Genomic DNA, 16970 nt, shown 5'->3' on the forward strand with positions numbered 1-16970 from the left:
CATGAGCTGGTCAGGACCTGGGCTGTATTCACCCAGCAGGCGGGAGATTAAAAGTTCTATCTTGCATTTCCCTGTGGGTTTGCCAGTCCCCATCAAAAACATTCACCTGTGAAGTCCTCCATTCAGGGGAGCTTTGTTGAAGTCAATAGACCCTAAACATAAGATTAAGCACCTGAGAAGTACTTAACCTCATGCATACGCTAAGCAGGGGGGAGCAAACTTTTTTTGTCTGGTTCCACTTTTTGTCCTGGCAGTTAGCAGCCTCCCTACTCCCCAAGCCTATCTAATATAATCCAAACTGACAGATATTGCAGTTATGTTCACATAGAAAAATAAACCCTTTTAGTGTGTGTAAGAAAATAAGTATGTAGAATGTGAAAACTTTATTAATCAGTATATAAATGTGAATACACAGACATAAAACATTTTTAATAAGATGGATGAGCCAGAGACCCAGCAGCTGATTTTCTTTTTTTTTTTCCTGTGCTGCCTCCTTGCAAAATTTTGCCCACCCCCCCACTTTGCATATCCCCGTGTTAACATTCCACTGAAGCCAATAGGGATAAACTTAAGCATAAGTGCTTTCCTGACTTAGGGAGGGGTAGATTTAGTACTGAGAGGTTGTTTTTTCTATTGCCCTGCACCTTTACTGTGTCTACACTAGCATCCCTCTTTTGAAAGGGGGATGCTAATGAAGCACTGCAATGAATATGCAGCACCTCATTAGCATAATGGAGGGTGCAGCACTTTGAAAGGCTGCTTTCGATTGCATGCGACTCATCTACACAGGGTCCTTTTCAAAAGGACACCACATACTTGGAAATCCCCTTATTCCTATTTGGTTAGGATTTCAAAATGTATGGGGTCCTTTCAAAAAGGACTCCATGTAGATGAGCCGCGTGCTGTCGAAAGCAGCACTTTCAAAGTGCCGTGGCTGCCATTATGCTAATGAGGTGCTGCATATTCATTGTGGTGCCTCATTAGCATCCCCTTTCAAAAGCAGGGGGTGCTAGTCTAGGCATAGCCCTTGTGTGATCACTTACTTCTGGTGTTTCTACCCCTGCACAGTAGGAATAAAATGTTAAACAATGACCCAAGGTGCAGAAAATGGGGAGAAATGATGTCGATGAAATACTGTGGGTGTCTTGGGATTGCAAATGCTGTAGATGTGTAAACTGTTGTTTTCTGCTGCTTGGGATGGTCTTCTTGAAGGACTCCACATTTCCCCTTCTCATCCCCCAGATTTTTATTCTTCTCCAGTAATATCCAACACTCTTCATTCATTTCCTTTGGATATTTCATCTATCTCTGTCTCTTAACACCAAAGACGAGAGCATCCTTGTTGGGGTCATTGTGCGGGGTAAACCAGAATATTTTTAAATCTTAGGAAGACACATAAGGAAACAAAATGGCCACAGACATTTTGAGCAGAGTTGGCACTAGCGCAGACAAGAATAGGTTGCTTTGTCTTTATTTGTAAATAATTTTAGTCTCTTCTTCCAAGTAAAATTATCCTGAACCAGGCTGCTTTGCTGGCAGTGACTTAAATGGACATAGAAGTTCTGGATACTGGAGCAGCCCACAAAACAGGCATAATGTTTAAAAGTTTTGCTCCATGAGTCTAGTAATTATAATCAGTTGCCTATATCACTCTGACAAACAGTCTCAGAGCATCGTCTGAGATCAAATAAAAACTCCATATAAATTTGACCAGAACCACAAATTATACCATGCAGAGGCACCAAGCTTCATTTATATATGTTACTCTGCAGCCAAAACTGAATCGTGAAGTGACATAAACCAGCCGTGTAACAAGCTTTGTTTAAGAGGGAAAAACTACACATGGGAACGTACAAGGTAATTGAACCAATCCAGTGTTGGCCAGTTCCATGCATACAGAACCAGAGAGAATACCTAGAAGATCCCAAGAGGACAAAGCAGAGCTATAACTAGGCATTTTAGCATCCAGGGCGAGCAAGCATATTTGTTCCCCCATTTAGGTTTTTCTGGCATTTCTTTGCCCCGTTTTCCCACCTCCATGGCTTTGTTTCCTGGGCAGCTGCACGTCTGCTGTGCAACTGGTCATGGGCCTGGGACAGAGTGCTTGTATGTTTTTTATTTAGAAGGGGTAGACAGTAGGAAAACAAGAGTGGGAAACCAACATGAAGAAAACTGATACATCAGGTAAACATCTTTTCAAAAACACAACAGAAGTTAAAGGGTGACTGTAGAGCTCATTAGTGGAATGCAATTTCAGTACAACAAGAGTACTCACCTTGTGAAACCTGCCTGTACAGAGATTCAATATATAGCAATGTGTAATGATGATATTTGGGTCTGTTCTGACCAGATTCTCATCTGGCATAAATCAGTGTGGCTTTACTGAAGACGGTGAAGCTATACTGATTTATACCAGCTGAGGGGCTGAACCTCAGCCTTTCTTCCCAAATTTCACAGAGAGGCAGTGAGGATAAATGCATGTTTAGGACTGTCATGTTATCCTCCAAGTCCACTGGAGGTTGGATAAGAAAGGGGCTTAAACTTCAGCCAGGGAGATTTAGGTGAGAGAGCTAGGAGGTTGTGGAAACCCCATCATAGCAGGTTTTTAAGAACTGGCTGGACAAACACCTGTGAGGGATGCTTTGGGTGTACTTGGTCCTGCCACAGTAGCTAAATTACATGACCTTGTGAGGTGCCTTCCAGCACTGCAGTTTGTAGATTCTGTGACTGGGAGGCAATTCAAAACTACACTAATGAGTCACAGAAGTACCTCAGATATGCAGATAGATCACCTCCAAAGGGCTCTGAAAACATTCTAGAGCCAAATACTGCCCTCGAGTGTACATGTGCCATTGCCTTTAGCTTGGATGGGAATTGGTTGCCCCTGCCCAGGCAAAATGTATTATAGTGCCTAGGAGTCCAAGCCATGGACTACAGCTCTACTGTTCTAGGTGCTGTTCAAATACAGAACAAGAAGATTTAGCCCTACATGTTTACACTAATTCTTATAAATATCCAATGAAGTAATAAATGCTTTACATTTGACAACACTATTCCCATTTTACCAATAAGGAACTGTAAGAAAGTGTTCTTGAGGACCTGACTCTTCAAAGGTGCTGAGCAGCTAGAGTTCCCATGACTCCTGGAGAAGTTGTGGATCAACTGTCAGATCAGCATGGGGCTAAAACCATTCCTATGGAAGGTAAAGGTGAAATGCCTGTTACTTTCAATGGGAACTAAGTTATGCCTGCACTGAGTGCTTCTGAAAGTCCCGCTCCAGATGACTTGTCCAAGGACAGAAGAGTCTGTTCCAGCTCCTGTATTAGGCTACTTCTACCCCAGGCAAAGTAGGTCAACCACAGTATGCAATTCTAGCTATGGCAATGGCGTAGCTAGAATTGATGTATCTACGCTTGGCTAACTTGACTGGAAGGTCAACAGGAGAGTTCCTCCCTTCGACCTCTCTTACGCCTTGCATCTCACAAGGGCTATGTCTACACTAGCCCAAAACTTCGAAATGGCCATGCAGCGGACATGACCAGCGGACAGAAATAAGGGGATTTTGAAGTTGCTGGGCTCCTTTCAAAAAGGAGCCCCGTCTGGACAAGCCGTGTCAATTTCGAAGTGCCACGGCTGCCGCATTCTAATGAGGTGCTGAATATCTCTTTCAGTGCTTCATTAGTAAACTTCGCAATGGCCATTTGCATGGCCATTTTGAAGTTTTGGGCTAGTGTAGACACACCCAAGGAGTAGAGAAATCAACTTCATGTGTCCATACTAGATGCACAAAATTGAACCCAGGAAGATCAACCCTGAGGGGGTCAATTTTCTAGGGTAGTGTAGACATAGTCTTAGAAATGAAGGCTTCCTAGCTTCTAGTCTTGCATTCAAACCATTAACCCAGGTCCCACTTTCTGGAAATAGGGTGGAAACCCTGATCTATATCAATAACATGCAGTATGCCCCATGAAGGTCTGGTTAGAATCAACTTCCTGTTTAGTGAAGCTGTCTTTGCAGAGATGAGTCCAGGGCTACTTCTACACTACAGAGTTATTTTGAAATAACAGCTGTTGTTTAGAAATAACTTTGTGGTCATCTACACTACGCACATGCTCTTTCTAAATACATTCAAACTAGCTGGTGCATTATTTCAAAATTGGTAAAACTCATTGCAAGACGAATAAGCCATAATGATGCCCAATGGAGCTAATTTGAAATGCTATTTTGAAATAGCTGGGTGCTATTTCAAAATGGATTTTGTTTGTAGCAGCGTTATGATGACATAATTTAAAATATCTTATTCTGAAATAACTCTTCAGTGTAAATGCAGCCCAGGGAACCATGAATTTACTTCTCAGCAGTGCCTCATGCTGGCAATGAGCTGCAGTGCCTGTAGGATCTCATAGGTTTCTGACTGTTCCTCTTTCTGAACGTGTCTAATGCTCCACCTGTTCTCTCTTCCCTCAGTCGCAATCGATTGAGGTCAACCCCTTGTACATCATGATCCCTTGTACACTCAGCGCTTCTTTTGCCTTCATGCTTCCTGTGGCGACACCTCCCAACGCAATTGTGTTTTCCTACGGTCATCTCCGTGTTTCGGACATGGTAAGATGATGATGATGAGTCCCTGGTATGGAGTCAAACCTTTGCATTACCCTGTGCTGTAAATGCCATGTAGCTTAGTTTTATGGGCTGGCATTTCCACAGCTCCTTGGCTTCCAAGAATTAGAGGCAGGATGGGCAACAGACTTCGCCAGGCTGTGTGCAATGTTGGCAGGGCTCAGCTCTGGGGTCCCAAAAGGGGCGGAGCTTCAGGTGCAGGGGAGGGTTCTCTGGCACAAGGGGCAGGAATAGGGGCAGTCAGCCTCAGTGGTACCCGGACTGTGTCACACAGGGCTCCAGCAGTGATTTAAAGGTCCTGCAGCGCAGGCTGTTGCTGCTCCTGCAATAGCAGAAGGAGCACCCTGGAGTCCCAGGCCCTTTTAAATTGCTGAACCCCAGGGCAAATGCCCCCTTTGCCCCTCCCATTGGTGGTGTGGGTTACATGTAAAGAACTTCAGCCTGTAATGTTACCACCCCGTGTCGTTGTGATAGGAGCTTGTGTGTAAAAGCAGCGGTGTGTCACTCCAAGTGATTGTCATGCCGGATAAAATTGCTGATTCTGAAATCTGTTGCTAGGGCTTTGATACAGACAGGGTAAAATTGTTCTCCCTGCAATCTCATTGTCACCAGGAGGTTTGCATCAGCATAGCTGGGAGCCAGATTCTGTTCCCATTGTGGCCAATAGCAAAACACCCTGCTCAATGTGAGTCTGACAGATCCTGGAACTACTGTAGTGCAGGCTAACCACTGTACCATGAGGAGCTATGGTTAAGTCAATGGGGCTCTCTGGAGTTTGTCCACCAATGCAAGGTCTCCAGCATAGACACTCTAAACCATTGGGAGAGCACTCTTAATTACTCCAGCCCTATGTCAGCAGAGGAAATGCTGCTGTCCACACAGGTGTTTAAGTCAGCGTAAGTTACATCACTCATCGGAGGTGGCTAGTTCACACTTCTGAGCTCCATAGTGTACGGGGACTTAAGCTGTAGGGTAGCATTGATTCAGAGTGACAGAATTAGGCCCTTGGCCAATAAAAATGCCTTGTTTGACTGTTAAAGTGGGTGAAGCAGGAGCTTTTTATTTGACCAGCTTCTGTTGGTGAGAGAGAAACGTTTGAGTAGGTCCAGTAAAAGATACTATCTTGTCTCTCTATTATCCTGGGACCTTCACTGCTATAACAATGGAAGTTCTTGTTTGATGGTCTTTCAAGATTCCAAGCTAATTACCAAGCTTAGAGTTTGCACCATGTTCCAGGGCAGCTCCATTTACAGAAGAGCGTAGAACAGCAAGCACAATGGTTATTGCCCTGCTGTTATAGGATCAGGTGCCAACGTCCGCCTTCAAGTTTCTTCATTGTGTTTGCGCTAATGGGTTCTGGCAGATCCTTTGAGACTCATTGTGCCGGCATTTCATTTTTCTTTTATTCCTCTCCAGGCTAAATCTGGGATAGTGATGAACATTATTGGAGTCCTCTGCATCACTTTGGCCATCAATACCTGGGGACGTCCTATGTTCAACTTAGACATGTTCCCATCCTGGGCCAATGCCACAGCCGGAAAGTGAGGAGTAAAGAATTTGTCAGAAAACCCAAAGGATCTCAAGTACCATTTCTTCATTCCCCATCTCCTCTTGAGCCTGATCAGCACCTTTGGTGGCTGGGTTCAGATGAACGTAACATTTTGAGGTCTAAATTCCAGGTCAGGTGCAAATCAACTAATTCCAGCCATGGCTGAGCCAGATATGCTGCTTCCGCACAGCAGTCTGAGGGTCTGTATCCCTATCATGCCTGTGATGTGACCTTTGGGTGTCTCCAAGCAGATAGGAATGTTGCTCAAGATTTTATTTGACTTTATTCAGTGGAATAGAAGCTGCACTGCAATCACTGGATCGAATCTCCATGTAACTAGCGAGCACTTGGACTGAGCCTCCTAATTGTCATTTGCAAGCTACTGCAGGAACGGTTCATTCAGACGGGGCTCTGGCAGGTAGCAAGAACAATTCCTTCCAAAGACAGAGCTAGCCATGTTCCCCAAAGCCTTGTCTTCCCTCCCAAATCTTTGCACCTTAGCACACAGCTGTGAAGAGTCCAGTTGATTAACATGGTCCATGACTTGGCAGTGAGGCAAGGCTGAATTTGGGTCAGTTTCATGTTGTTGCACTCAGGCATATGTGTGGTTTCATCAGGGCAATGACCTTATTAGACAACCTGGAAGTGATCAAGATGGCCAGTCTGCCTTTAAGGTGCAGTGAGACCTCCTAGATTAACCCCTCAAGTGCCTACCAGCATAACGTTAGTTAACTCTTTAATTCTGGGTTGAAGATGGGGCCGAAGGACCAGCTCTTCAGTGAGAACACACACATCACTTGTATCAAAATAGAGCAATAACCAGAGAGTGAATTTAAAGCCCTTTGTGGGCTGAGTCCTGAAATCCTCAATCACGGATCCCTACAGGACTGAGTCCAGGGGCGCCAATGACTGTTCTGTCTGACTAAGGTTCTGTATGTGAAATGTTTTGTAGCATCTGATATTGGAATAGCACCCTGATGGCTCTTAAGGATTCTGAAGCCACTGGCGCCAGACAGCTGCCAAGTGTCTGGTCATACTTCTATGGGAAGGTTTTAATTTAGTAGTTGGGGACTAAATTAGTGGAAGCCATAGCCCCATGAGCCAGTGTAGTAGCCATAGGGCTGGATACCAGGTACTTCCTGCGTGTCTTCCTCAATCACTATGTAGCCTTGACCAAATCACTGAACTGCTTGGTACCTCAGTTTCCCCAGCTGCAAAATGAGGACAGTGCTACTTACTTACCTCACGGGGGTGTTGTGAGGGTTGAAAGGCCAAGTCCTGCACCCTGGGAGGTCAGCTTGAATAATGGCTGCAGGATTTGGTCCCTAAGGGAATGAGTTGATGGGTGTGAGATGATATGATTTTTTTTCCCCTAGAACTGGAAAAAATAAGTATGACTCTGCCTTTAAGATAAAGGAAAATATTTATCTCCAAAAAACCAATGGACCAGAAGCAAGAGGGATGTCCTGCAGGGAAAAGAGTTTAATAATTATTTAAATTCAGTGTCTAAGGACCTGAACTTTTAAAGGGCCGAGCCACCATTGTCACCTTGAATTTTTTCCATCTACAGGTGGAATAAATTATGTGCTCCAAAGCAAGTGTGGATGTGCACCACCAATAGAAACACATGCTACCAGTTGGGGGTGGCTGTGGGTGCTCTGCCAATCAGTTGAGCAGCACCTGAATCTCTCCTGAGTGGCCATCTATGCACTCAGTTTAGAGGGAACACTGCTGAGCACCTTCAATTCCCTTGACTACTGTGAGAGTTGCATTTATCCTCTCCAAAAGATATGCCCAGTCTCTCTCAGTTAGGGTTGCCCAGCCTCCAGGAATTAAAGTTGAACCTTTAATGAAAGGTTATGTTAAGGGATGAAACCTCCAGGAATATGTCCAATCAGACAGGCAGACTTAGAGTGTGCAGATTGGCCAAGGGCCCAATGCAATGTGGGTGGCCCTCTCCCTATAACTGCAGGTTGAGGTCACAGCAGATAGGAGGGTTTTGTGACTGATGAACTTCACCTAACAAGTAGTATCTGTCAACGCATCAAGGAAGATCCCAGCTCAAGCAAGAGCTGTTAGGATTGTGGGCGTCTAACCAACACTTGTCTAAACAGCTACCCAAATGCAATGAAATCAATCAATGTTTAGCACATATCTTGCTCGGCTGGTTTTGTAAATCCCACTGGGCACCTCTCTTCATCTTTTGCAGGGTGACCAGATGGCATAATTTTATAGGGACAATCTCAATATTTAAGGCTTTGTTTTATAAAGGTGTCAATTATACCTAACCCCTTGTCCCAATTTTCCACCTTTGCTATCTAGTCACCCTACTCTTTGGTGCCTAAATCTCTTGTAAATCTGGCCCAGTGTGTTGTCCTGAGATGCTGATTGCCCTTGACTCCCAGTGACTTTGCAGGAACTGATCCAAGGACCTTCTTCCTGGAAAGTAGTAACTTGCAAGTCTAATTTTTAACTGGTGGGGTTAAAATGGGATGAAAATTTCCAGCCAGTTTGGTAACACTAAAACCTCACCATTTTCAGAATGAAGCATTTTAAGTATTCAGTTTGAAACACCTTTTCTTTTCCAATTTTTGCTGTCTTTTGTTTTAAAAAAAAAAAAATCAAATGAAATTTTCAAGAGCTTAAAAATGGATAAAATCAAACTCTTTCCTTTTACTCAGAATATTTTTTTAACATTTGCCAGTGATCTGAAAATAATCATTTTATTCATCCTGCTGTAGTTGGGATGGGAGATTGGGGAGCTCTAGAAGGCTAGGGCTAGTTTTTAGTTTTCCTGTCTAAATAAACTTAATTAATAAACTTTCCTCTGAAATGTCATTTTCCCAGAAGGCCCTTCATTTAGGCATTCCCCAGCTCTGTGTGTAGGAGTGAACTGGAGGGAGTTTTTTATAAGATGAGAAAATAAAGTTGTTACTTGAGTTCTCATGTCAGCCAGGGGATCTTTTTCCTGTGTTGATGCCGAAGTGGAGATCAAACTTTGTTTCCCTTTGTGGGCATAAAAGATATTTTATTATGGGGAGGGGTGGGCAGGGGAACATATAGATGTAAAATGAGAGAACCTGGGGGGATTGAGCCTTTTTTGTTGTAATCATTGAGCCCTCTTACACATTATAGTCCTTTAAATATCAATTCTTTCCTTCTAAGACAGATGGGAAAGTCACAGGATGTGAACCTGCCAGATAACAAGTAGGTGAACTCCATCACCTCTCCAGCTCGGACATTTTCCTTGTTACCCAAGACAGGACTTGATGACATTGCATTATGCTGTATGTTGGTGTCACTGTAGGGAAATCAGTGATGATCTGGTTTGTGTTAAGGGAACAGGAGAGGAATTCCAAGCTTCTCCTGGGGAGGATGTCAAGGTGTGTTTGTGGAGTGTTAGCTAACATCATCTACAAAGAGAGAGTAGATAAAGCAGTGTAGACTTATAGTCCTACTTACACCAGCTTCATTGATTGATTAAGTTCAGATGCAGAGCTTTACTGTTTGGGTGGTGATTGGTAGCATTAGCTGATCTTTTGTTAATCCACAGGCAGCATGGCTTTGAGCAAGCTGCCAGCTGCATGGGGGAAGAGGAGCAGGGCTGAGCTCCCGCCTCACATGACAATGAGAATCTGATAGCGTGCCACCCTTGGCACCCGTGCCTGGCATTGCTGACCCCTGGCTTACATGAAGGCTTTGCAGACTGTTCAACTGACGTCAAGGCTGCCCCTGCAAGCAGCCAGTTTGCATCCACAAGCAGACGACATTTTTATTTAGTGCCTTCGTGACACCTATGTTTCTGTTTCTGTTGAGTAATAGCTTGCTCTACAGGAAGTGCTGTTCATTTCAATGACATTATGCCATAGTTCCTTATTCTTATCTAATGGAAGTATGGATGTCAGAATCTGGCCTTTAACGATGAACCAGCCTTGTACAATGTCTCCAGTGTAATAGGCACAAATAGGCTTTTCTTTAGGATCAAGCATGCGTATCGTCTTGTTCCATTGCCTTGAGTATTTGCAATGCATGGAGAATTGCACTCTGTTTATGTCAGTGCTAGGTTATGTCTGCTGCTAGCATTCCTGGGTACAAATAGATACAGAAATCCACCTTACGAATGTTTCTTTGGATTATTAGAATATTAATGATTTAGAGTAAGAGCTGAAGTTGAGGGCCTTATATTTCTGGTTTCCATGTTGGGTACGGTAACCAGCTTTTCCCATTGTTAGGGACACCAACAGAGGGTGTGGAAGGAGCACCCTTCAGATACAGCAGCATCAGAGTTTGCAGCCAGAATGGACTGTGCAGACAGAGTAGTTCTTTGCGCTGGGCTAGAATACTAGCCAGTTCCTGTTTACTGGTGCTGACGGAGCTTGGTACTTTGGGCTCCGTGTGATGTCAGATGACAAGCTGGCTGGCACAAGGCTTTTAGTGTTCCTTCTCAAGAGCAAATCCTGTATTCTTTTGTTTTGAAATGCATCTTAGCTCTGCTTTATGCCGATGGAGCTGCAGGAGTTCAAGGTTCTTTTTGTTGGATGGTGAGCAATAACACTGCTTCCTACTAGGAGATTGGTGATGGGGAGAGGAGCATTAGTGTGAAACTCCTGAATAGGGGAGTCAGCCTGCAGAAGCCCCAAAGGTGCAGGACGGTGGTGGCTTCAATCAAACTATGTGGGAACAACAATGTATGATATGCAGGACAGAGACCTTAGTTAGCAATGAGCAGTCAACCTACAGAAGACTCTATGAAGAATCTTCCCTGGTTGTGGCGGTGGTTGTTTAGAGCTAAGGAAAGAAGTAGGATAGCATTTCTTTGTGCCTGCAAATAAATCAGTGTAGCAGATTCACAAGTGAGGAAAAGCATTCCAGAGAAACAGATCCAAATCCATCTTTCGCTCAGATCCAGAACTGATTTCCTTGCAAAGCAGAGATGAATTAACATGAGAATGTAAGAATGGCCATTACTGGGTCAGACCAAAGGTCCATCTTAGCCCAGCATCCTGTCTGCCGACAGTGGCCAGGTGCACCAGAGGGGGTGGACCAAAGACAAAGATCAAGTGAATTGTTGCCTGCCATCCGTCTCCAGCCTCTGACAAACGGAGGCCAGGGACACCATTCCTACCCCCTGGCAAATAGCCTTTTATGGACCTAAGTTCCATGAATTTATCTAACTCTTCTTTGAACTCTCTTAGACTGTGTGTAGACTAGCCCCAAACTTCGAAGGGGGCATGGTAATTAGGGTGGCGGGAGATTACTAATGAAGTGCTGCTGTGCATTTGCAGCATTTTTTAGTCAAAATGTCTCCCGCGGCAACTTTGAAGTGTGACACTTCCAAGTGCCGGCTTGCATGTAGCCACGGGTCAGCCACAGATAATTTGAAGTCCCTATGCTACATTGAAGTCCCTTTATTCCTCAAAATTTTACTCCTATCAGCTGATAGGAATAAGGGCATTTTGATATTTTCTGGGTCCTTTTGGAAAGGACCCCTGTGTAGATGAGTTGCGCGTGAGCTAAATGTGACACCATGCTAATGAGGTGCTGAATATTCATTTCAGCACCTCATTAGTATTCTTTACTTTGGCCATTTCGAAGTTTTCCGTAAGTGTAGATGTTGCCTAGTTGTAGCTAAATTAGCCCCCATCATACTGAATGTATACTTGGGGTTATTTTTTCCAATGTGCATTACTTTACACTCATCCACATTAAATTTGCTATTTTGTTGCCCAATCACTCAGTTTGGTGAGATCTTTTTGAAGTTCTTCACAGTCTGCTTTCATCTAGACTATTTTGAACAGTTTAGTATTGTCTGCAAACTTTACCCCTCACTACTTATCCCTTTCTCTAGAGCATTTATGGATAAGTTGAATAGGATTGGTTCTAGGACTGACCCTTGGGGAACACCACTCGTTACCCTTCTCCATTCAGAAAATCCTAGAATCATAGAATGCTAGGACTGGAAGGGACCTTGAGAGGTCATCGAGTCCAGCCCCCTGCCCTCATGGCAGGACCAAGTACTAAATTTACCATTTATTCCTATTCTCCTTTGAATGTACAGACAGGTTTGAGTTACAAGCGTTGAGTGAAATTCTACAGCCTGTGTTATGCAGAAAAATCAGACAAAACCATCATAAAGACCCTTTCTAGTTCTAAAATCTATGGGCCAGCTCCCCACCAGGCGTGACTCTGCTTAATACCATTGAACTGAGAGCAATGCTGATTCACTCCACTATCTGTATAAAATGATCGGGCTAAATTAGCTGCTACCACTCAAGAAGGAAATCTTGGCATCCCTGTGGATAGGTCTCTGAAAACATCCACTCAATGTGCAGAGGCAATCAAAAAAGCAAACAGAATGATAGGAATCATTAAAACGGTCAGAGAATAAGACAGACAGCTTATTGCTGCTGTATATATCTATGGCACACCCGTATCTTGAGCACAGTGTGCAGCTGTGATCTCAAAAAAAAAAAAAAAAAGTTGGCATTGGAAAAAGTTCAGAAGAGGACAATGAAATGATCAGAGGTGTAGAACAACTGCTTTTTGAAGGGGGAGATGTGCTAGAAGTATATATAGTCGTGACTCGTGGAAAAAGTGAACAAAGAAGAGTTAGTTACTCCTTCCCGTAACAAAAGAAATAGGGGTCACCAAATGCATTAAATAGGTAGCAGGCTTAAGACAAACAACAGGAAGTATTTCTTCACATAGTGCACAGTCAATCTGTAGAACTCTTTGCCAAAAGATGTTGTGAAGTCCAAGGTTATTCCCTGGTTCAAGAAAGAACTAGATAAATTCATGCAGGTTAGGCCCATCAATGGCTATTAGCCAGGATTGGTAGGAATGGTGTCCCAAGCCTATGTTTGTCAGAAGCTGGGAATGGGTGATGGGTAGATTGTTTGTTTGATTACCTGGGCTGTTCATTCCCTCTGGCGCAACTGGTATTGGCCACTGTCAGAAGAGAGACTATTGGGTTAGATGGACCTTTGGTTTGATCCAGCGTGGCCATTCTTATAAGCATCCCAAAGGAATCTGACTCCAGAGCTGGACCAAATTGAGTCAGTTTTTGGCAGATTCACATCCTATGTTCCAGCATAAGCTCATTTCTGCTCTAGAGAAAGGAAACTTGGAATATAGCAGAAGCATTTGTTCAAGATTTTTTGCATCAGGGATTGGGAGTAGGTATCTGTGTGTGTGTGGGGGGTGGGGTTGGGGAATTCTTACTGAATTGATTTTAGAATCTAATGTAAGTGCAAGACTAAGTCCTAAAATCAAACAAGCCATTGTGTGTCTTTTTAAACAATGATTAGAGACAAATTGCGTCTTTAACAGACCAACTGTCGGGTTCTGATCATTCATGTTCACTGTGGACAGCGGCGTGCAATAGCAAATCCTTGATGTTAGAGCTGCGCGTCAGTTCCATGAAGGTGGTGGATTGTTTTGTAATGTATGTTGGAGTATATAAATAAATGTATGACTCTGCTATGTTGTTCAATCTGGTTTGTGCCAGTGTGGTACCTTGGATTGTCCTAGCACATAAAATCTCCTAATTACTGCACAATGGCCACTTCTGTAGCTACCAGTAGAAAATGTCAGTAGAGCCATATGCACTAACTGCATGAGAGAGGGAAAGCTCGCCCAGGGTATCAGTAGCAGCACAAGCTGTGCTTGATGGTTTGGATGCTTTCCCTTTTCAAAGTATCGTTTGAAGAAGTCTTCACAATGCCCCATGTGATATCAATTGCACACATGCAAAATTAGAGATTGTGCCCTATGTTCCTTCTAACTTTTCCGTCCATGTTCAGAATAAATTTTTAGGTGCATGGAGGCAAGTGCAGGTGCACCATCAGTAGAAACAAAAACCCAGCTGTGGGAGCTCTGCTACTTAGCTAGGTGGCATTTGAATCTCTTCTGAGTGGTCGCACAAGTGTCTGGCTTACAGGGAACGCCAATTGTGCCCTTCTTCAGTTAAATTTTTCCATTCTCAGTTCTGTAGTCCTAGAAACTTTACTGCACTGTGTGACAAAGTCAGTCTCGTTCCTGGGGTTCTGGCCTCTATTCAGTCCACTGGTCGGTTGAGGGCTGGTCTGGGGGGACCCTGGCCCCGCCACCCACTCATGCTGGGTTCTGGCCCAGGGACCCTATGCGGCTGCTAGTTGGAAGTGCTGGCTCCCTTAGCCCTTGGCACAGCAGCTGTTCTCCCTGGGCCACTTCCCCAGACAATTCAGCCTGGTACCTTCTGCAGCTGCAGCAGTAGCAAGTCCCCCTTCTTGATGTGCTGAAGCTCCTCACTCTCCCTCTGTGGTGTCTGGTGTTCCTGATCCTCTGCTCTGCTCCTCTCAAACCTGCTCTTTCCCAGTACTCTGGTCTCCTCACTTCTCTCCACTCATGCTGTCCCCTGCCTGCCCTTCCCACAGTGAAGGCTTCTTATTAGACTGGTCATGGAGTCAGCTGGCCCCAAGTAGGCTAAGCCATCTCCTGCCCAGCTGCCTGTGAGTGCTCCGCAGGCCCTTCTGCTTGTTTGGGCTGCCTCTGAGGAGGCCCTCTGCCCTGGCCCTGCCGCACATCCCCACCCCCGCTCAACACCCTGGGCTGGAGTACTTGAGTCAGGCAACAGTGCACTCTTGACAAGCCGTCTGCATTTCCGTTTTGGCTTCCAGATCTATGTTGCACCTTGAAACTGGAGGACTGCAGGGATAGGAACCATCTGGTGACCTTCGCGTTTTTGTCTTTGTTGCGGTGCATCCATTGTAGGGGTGATCAGGGTGAACTTCCACCCAGGAGGTAACAGCATAGGCCCTCCATGGCCCATTTCACCACAAGGCATTCTCTCTCCACAATGGCATATCTTTGTTCACACGGCAGGAGCTTCCTGCTAAGGTATAGGACCGGAAGTTCCTCCCCACCTCCCCCATCTGTGAGAATACAGCTCCAGCCCGACTTCTGAAGCATTGGTTTGTAAGATAAATTCCTTCTCGAAATCAGAGGCAACGAGGATGGGGTCACTGCAGAGGGCAGTTTTCAGGTCTATAAAAGCTTCCTTGGCTGCTGGGGTCCATTTTACAATGTCAGGGCCACGGGTTCTGGTCAGGTCAGTCAGTGGGTATGCCCCGGCAGCAAAGTGGTGAATAAACTGGTGGCAATACCCAAGCAGCCCTAAGAAGGCTCTGACCTGCTTCTTTCTGGATGAACGGGGCCAATTTTGTATTACATTTACTTCATTAAGTTGAGGCCTTACCACGCCCCTTCCTAGAACATACCTGAGGTACTTGGCTTCAGCTAGCCTGATCGTACACTTGGTGGGATTCGCCATAAGGCCAGCTTTCCTCAGGGTCCCCAACACAGCTTCCACCTTCTCAAGGTGTGTCCCCCAGTCTGGACTGTGGACAACATCATCTAAGTGGGCAGCCGCATACTTGGCGTGTGAACACAACAGCTTGTCCATGAGCCTTTGGAATGTTGCGGGTGCGCCATGCAGCCCGAAGGGAAGGACAGTGTACCGCAAGAGTCCATCTAGGGTCCAGAAGACAGTCTTCTCTTTGACCCCCGGGGTCAGAGGGATCTGCCAATAGCCCTTGGTTAAACTGAGGGTGGATAGAAATCAGGCCTTTCCCAGTTGGTCGATCAATTCATCTACCCATGGCACGGGGTAGGCATCAAACTTGGACACCTCATTCAGCCTTCAGAAGTCATTGCAAAAATCGTAGGCTTCCATCGGGCTTGGGTACCAATACCACAGGACTAGACCACTGGCTATATGACTCTTCAATAACTCCAAGCTCCAGCATGTTCTTAATCTCCATTTGGATCTCCCCTCTCTTTGCCTTAGGTGTCCAGTAGGGCTTGACATTCACTGTAACTTCTGGATTGGTGACAATGCCATGATACACCTCTGTTGTTCTTCTGGGGTTAGCTGAAAACACATCATTATTCCACTCTATCATGTCAGCTACTTCCATGCGTTGGTCCGAGGTCAACTCGGGAGATCCCCACCTGCTTCTGGGGGGGTCCCCCTCTGGGGCTGGTGCTCCCAGAACAACCAGCTGCACTTCTCTGTCCCGCCACAGTTTTAGCAAGTTGACATGATATCTGCTCTGGCTTCTGCTGGTCAGGCTGGTGAACCTTGTAGTCCACCTTGCCAACAACTTCTATCACCTCATACAGCCCCTGCCACCTGGCAAGGAGTTTACTCTCAGCTGTCACCGCCAACACCATCACCCAGTCTCCCACTTGGAATTTCCGGGGTGTCGCTCAACAATTGTGTTGGGCTTTCTGTGCCTTCTCTAAATGTTCCTGCACTATTGGGGTGACTTTGGTGATTCGGTCTCTCATTTGGAGCACTATGTTCCTCCCCGGGTTGGGCTGATCCTCCCATGCCTCTTTGGTGAGGTCCAGAATTCCCCAGGGGTTACGCCCGTACAAGAGCTCAAATGAGGAAAACCCGGTAGAAGCTTGAGGGACCTCCCATACAGCAAACATGCCGGGGTTAGGGGTGGTCTGGGGGGAATGCAGCCCCTGCCCACTTGTGCCAGGCTCCATCCCAGGGGCCCTATGCACTGCTAGTGGCAAGGGCTGACTCCCTTAGCCCTTGCAGCAGCAGCTCTTTTCCCTGGGCCACTTCCCCAGGCTATTCCCCCTGGTACCTTCTCCAGGCTGCAGCAGTAGCAAGTCCACCATCTTGATCTGCTGAAGCTCCTCACTCTCTCTCTGTGGTTTCTGGTGTTCCTGATTTTCTCCTCTGCTCCTCTGAAACCTGCTCTCTCCCACTCCTCTGGGCTCCCCACCTCTCACGCTCTCCCCCACC

At 45.5% G+C, this 16970-nt stretch overlaps 1 protein-coding gene across 3 annotated transcripts in view; it reads left to right on the forward strand.

The window, feature by feature from the left end:
- SLC13A5 (solute carrier family 13 member 5) overlaps nucleotides 1-16970 on the forward strand; it is a 60294-nt gene that overhangs the window by 23997 nt on the left and 19327 nt on the right. Inside the window, exons 11-12 of one of the 3 annotated variants that reach the window (XM_075013257.1) lie at nucleotides 4468-4605; nucleotides 6037-7435. The exons of the other annotated variants lie outside the window; for them this stretch is intronic. Of the exons in view, the coding sequence (XP_074869358.1) occupies nucleotides 4468-4605; nucleotides 6037-6165 (267 nt within the window). The 3' untranslated portion in view covers nucleotides 6166-7435. Of the gene's footprint in view, nucleotides 1-4467; nucleotides 4606-6036; nucleotides 7436-16970 lie in introns of those variants that run through there. 3 annotated transcript variants of the gene reach the window in all.

This window comes from Carettochelys insculpta, chromosome 19, assembly GCF_033958435.1.
Source record: "Carettochelys insculpta isolate YL-2023 chromosome 19, ASM3395843v1, whole genome shotgun sequence".
Lineage (NCBI taxonomy): Eukaryota > Metazoa > Chordata > Testudines > Carettochelyidae > Carettochelys > Carettochelys insculpta.